Here is a 5,316-nt window from a genome sequence, read left to right on the forward strand (position 1 = left end):
TACCGACCTCCGTTCGGTTCGTCTCTCTCTCTCTCTCTCTCTCTCTCTCTCCCTCTCCCTCTCTGCCTTGGGTGCTTGTGTTGTCATTAATTGGTTGTGTTACATGTGGAGCAACACCCGGCGTTTGTTCTTCGGGATGCACCTGTCATTGTGTTGCGTTGAGTAGCGTCTCTCGTCGTCGTCGTCGTTGGTTTTTGTTGATGTTGGTTTTGTAGGTGTTGTCCTTTCCCCTTTGATTGGAGGATGTTTAGCAGCTTGTGTGAGAGGTTGTCGCTGTGGTCGTTGTCCTTTTCGCTCGCACATGTGTTGATCTTGGAATGCACAACGGTCAAAACAGACAGAGATAACACGCGGCTACATGATGGGGGAGGGGGTGTGGGGCAGACAAACAGCACACACACACACACACACACACACACACATTTCTTCAGTTGCACGACCTCACAAAGCCAGTTGAGTGGGATGTGTAATGGTGTTGGGCAATATGGGCGTCAGAAGGAGAGCGTGAAAAGGGGAAGGAAGGGCTTTGGTGGCAGAAAACAAGTGCACAAGTGCACGGGTCTGAAGGAAGCGGGGGAGGGGGGTGAACGCAGGCATGGACAAACTTTGCCCACAAAGACAGACATAGACAGATAGACAGACAGACACACACACACACACAGACAGACAGACAGACACACACACACACACATCAGACAAAACAAGTTGATTATTCTGGGGCAGGAGCCGCCGTATGGGCGTGCGCATGGTCTTCAAATCCAAACTCGAGCATGTGCGAATCGAACGTTGCCTGCAAGCACCCACAGTCGGGTGTGAAGCCCAGCACACGAAGGACACGTGAACAACAGGGAGAAAAGCCCCAACTCTCTCGCCCCCCTCCCCCCCCCCACACACACATGCAACACATACCAACCTGGTCAATGACGATGGTGGCGTTGCTGGTGGTGGCGCGGAGCGTGTGCACAACTTGCAGAAGCGAGCGAACGGGCATGCGTGCTGCTGCTGCAAAACGCACATGTGACAGATCGCAGTCAAGCGCGAGTGCGGTGGATCGAATGTCCGATGGTGTCAACGCTGGCACGCGCACCCTGGAGTGGAATGGAGTGATGGTTTGTGTGTGCGTGTGTGTGTGTATGTGTGCGCGTGGGTGTGTACGTGTGTGGGTGTGCGAGCAAGCAGAGGGAGAAAGCAGGTCAATGGAGCGGTGACAGTGTCGACATGCTGAGCTGCCATCGATTTCCACATTATTCAATCCATCCATCCAACATTCAATCAATCAAACCATCAATCAATCACATCCGTCAATCCATTGCCACATACGTGGTGTCAAAGGTCTGCTGGAACTGCAGTGCATTGGATGCGAATGAGGTTTCCCGTGGATCGTGGCGTGTCGTTGCCAGCACGATCATCGAACTGAGCACGTGTGCATGTGGTGCGAGGGGCAATGGGCGCAGGGTGAAGGTGGAAGAAGAGGGTTGCGGTTGTATGAAGGGACGGAGGATACAGGTAGAGAAGTGTACATGCACATACGTCGTCTGTTCCGGTGACTCAGACAGACAGGGACACAGACAGACAGAGGCGCGCGCGCACACACACACACACACACACACACACACACACACACACACACACACACACACACACACAAACGCACACGCAGACCTTGCTGGGCTGATGCTGGTGAGTGAGGTGAGCAGCGTGTGGACAACGGCGTGGGAGAAGCTGCCCTGCAAGTGATTCGTGGACACAATTTCGGCCAGTCGCTCAAGGTCATCGAGCACAACCACGGCGTGCTGGTGGCGACGGTGGCAGCATCGCGGGTGTTGGATGCAACGTCATGGAAATGAGGAGGCGTGTCAAGGCATCGAGTACACTCTGAATGAACGAGTGCACACAGACACACGCATAGACAGACAGACAGACCAGACAACAGACAGACAGACACACACACAGACACACACACACACACGCATACACATACAGAGACACACCACCACCACTGTCAACAGCACAGCAAATCTCGGTGCACACCTTGGCCTTCTCGGCGTCGCGAAATGCGGCCGCAATGCGCTGGCTCTTGTGCGCGTCTGTCAACTCAACCAAGTCGGATGCTCGAATCACCTGCAGGGCACGAGGACACGAGCGCAGGCGTTGATGTGGTCGTGTGTAGTTGTGTGTCGGTGTGATGTTGGCATCCCATGATAAGCTTCCAATGAAATTTCAAAAGCACAGGCAGAGGAACACTCGCTCTCATTCACACACTCATTCACACACTCATTCACACACACACACACACACACACGCACTCATTCACACACACACGCACGCACGCACTCATTCACACACACACACACACACACGCGCGCGCGCACTCATTCACACACACACACACTCAAAACACACCTTGAGGTAGTCTGGGGAGCTGGCGAGGGCGGCGTGGACTGCGAGCGTCGTCTTTCCGGTCCCCGGTGGCCCAAACAGCAAAATGCGTCGCGCTGTGGCGCCTGGCAAACGCGCTTGGGTGATGGCTGAAACGCACAATTCGTGGGCATTCTCGTGCTGCAAGGACAGCGGGAGAAACCCATGCGGGAAGTAAAACGTGTTTACATTATCGAAATGATCTGTGTATGCCGGTTTCAGCTCACGAAGCGCCGTCATGAAGTCCTCCATGTTGATCTGTCAGGTGAGTGTGAGAGAGGGGGCGGGGCGGGTTTGTGCAGGTGTGGGAGTGAGTAGATGAGTGTGTGTGTGTGTATGTGAGTGAGTGCGTGGATGAGTGAGTGCACGTGCGTGAAAGCGTGCGTGTGTGTGCTTGCGAATATGCATGCAAACATACGCATGCAAGCAATGGAAGATAGGAATTGGAAAGCACGCGATCATCAACGTGTCACCACCTTCATGTTTGCCATGTCCTCTGTTGAGAAGGACGATGCGTCCAGTGTTCTGTCCATGACACGCGACACGGCTAGCGAGGCCGCGTTCCTGTCGTGGTGTGATGGTGATGGGATGGATGGGATGGGATGGGATGGACGAGTGGATGGATGGATGTGAGAGATGTGTGTGTGTGCGTATGCGTGCGTATGCGTTCCAGAGCAGCCATTAATCAACGATACAGCACGAAAAACGGATTTATGCGCAACGACATGCAAACACACGATGACACCCTCACACACAATCGAATCTTTGCTCGCACGCATGCACGCAACTTGACCCTTCGAACCATGTCCACATCACGTGCTCACCTGACGATGCCTGCAAGCTCGGCGCCGCTGTAACGCGATGTGCGCCGCGCAATCTCTGGTGCATTGTTAGCGATGATGACGATGAGGGTAAGATGATGATGATGATATGGGATGAGATGATGTTGGCCGTAGTGGCAAAGGAGCAGGCGTTGGTGTGCTGCTTGTCGAGATTACATTACTCACACACCAAACGCCCACACGACCACACGACCACATCCACTCACACACACACACACACTCACACACTCACTCACTCCCCCCCCATACACACACTCACTTACCGTCCAAATCAACACCATCGTCCAGCAGCGAATTTTCTTTCATCTCCTCTGTGTGAATGCGAAGAATTGCGCTCCGCCCGTCAAAATCAGGCAACCCAATCTCAACCTGAACCTCAAACCTGTGGATGCGATGTGTGTATGCGCGTGCGTGTGTGTGTGTGTGTGTGTGTGTGTGTGTGTGTGTGTGTGCATGTGTGTGCGTGTGTGTGTGCGTGTGTGTGTGTGTGTGTGTGTGTGTGTGTGTGTGTGTGTGTGTGTGTGTGTGTGTGAGGGCAATGTCAGTGACGCAACACCTTTGGTGCACGTGAAACAACAACGGAGACCCTCAACCACCCAGCCGCCCAACCAGCCGACCAACCAAGCCAGGAAATCAAGCCACACCGCAGCACAATCACGCCACCATCAAGGGTGTTGTGGGTGTAGGCAACGATTGCACAATCGCACCTTCCCGGACGCAGGAGGGCGGGATCTATGAGTTCACGTCTGTTGGTCATTCCAAACACAATGACGTTGTTGATTTCGTTGAGGCCATCCATCTGCGTCAGGAGTGCGTTCACCACGCTGTCGTACGCCATGGACGCAGCCTGTCAACAGCAGGGCGTGGTGGTCGTAGTGGTAGTGGCGATGATGGCGGTGATGGTGAGGTTGAGAGGATGTGTTGGAGGGACAAGTGGTGCAGTGAGTGAATGACACAGGACTCATTCGTGCACCGCAGCACATGCGAGCAAACAATCGAGAATATGAACACAGCAGAGGAAAGAGACGGACAACAGATGTGAAGGCACACAGAAAGACAGATGAGAACACACACACATACAGATACACGCGCAGACGCACAGACACACATAGACACAGACAGGCAGATAGACGAACAGACTCACAACTACACACAGACACACACAGACACACACAGACACACACACACAGACACACACAGACAGACAGGCCGATATAAACACGAGCGCGTACAGATCCGTCGCCACGCCCTCGCTCTCGAAAGATTGCATCCAGCTCATCAAAGATGATAAAGTGAACGTCTATGAATCATACAAGCGCCAGTCACCGACGTGAGGACAGGACCGCAGCGTGAAAAGAGAACACTGATGACACAGCCGTATGGCGTCATACACACGTGTGTGCGTGTTTGTGTGTGTGTGTGTGTGTGTGTGTGTGTGTGTGTTTGTGTGTGCGTGTGTGCGTGTGTGTCCGAAAGCGTGTGTGCGAGGGCGTGCATGTGTGTGTGCATGCGTGTACAATGCATTGCATCATGCCACCTCACCGTCTTCTGACGTGGACTGCGCCTTGTCAAAGAACTGTCGCAGCTGCTTCTCACTCTCCCCAAGATATTTTTGCTGCAGGAACACGACAAGAAGGAAGATGTACGTGCGTGTGCGTGCGCGTGCGTGCGTGTGTTTGTGTGTGTGTGTGTGTGTGTGTGTGTGTGTGTGTGTGTGCGTGTGTGTGAGTGTGCGCGTGTTTGTGTATGTGTGCGTGTGAGTGCGTGTTTGCGTATGTGAATGAGAGTGTGTTTCAGACAGCATCTGAAGGCACATAAGCTACAGTCACAACTATACATCACCACACATACAACCATGAGATCTCGCGTGTGTATTCACATGTGGCGTTGTCTCTTCTCACAAAATTGTGGATGTTGCTCTGTGTATGAGAGTGTGCTGCACATAAGAACACATCTCACCTTGGCGTGAGACAGTTGGATGTGATACGAGAAAAAGACACACACACACAGACACACACACACAGATAGAGAGAGAGACACTCACAGACATTCGCAC

At 53.2% G+C, this 5,316-nt stretch overlaps 1 protein-coding gene across 1 annotated transcript; it reads right to left on the bottom strand.

The window, feature by feature from the left end:
* Nucleotides 1-665: 665 nt before the first annotated feature.
* PTSG_09791 (uncharacterized protein) lies at nt 666-5,117 on the bottom strand (the record flags this gene model as incomplete). The annotated part of the gene is made up of 13 exons (XM_004989093.1): nt 666-790; nt 914-1,088; nt 1,321-1,413; nt 1,663-1,793; nt 2,032-2,121; nt 2,404-2,676; nt 2,895-2,982; nt 3,243-3,297; nt 3,524-3,642; nt 3,968-4,107; nt 4,493-4,560; nt 4,803-4,875; nt 5,112-5,117. 13 exons carry the CDS (start codon nt 5,115-5,117, stop codon nt 710-712), a joined length of 1,392 nt encoding a protein of 463 aa, XP_004989150.1. The 3' UTR covers nt 666-709.
* Nucleotides 5,118-5,316: the final 199 nt, after the last annotated feature.

This window comes from Salpingoeca rosetta (genome assembly GCF_000188695.1).
Source record: "Salpingoeca rosetta unplaced genomic scaffold supercont1.31, whole genome shotgun sequence".
Lineage (NCBI taxonomy): Eukaryota > Choanoflagellata > Craspedida > Salpingoecidae > Salpingoeca > Salpingoeca rosetta.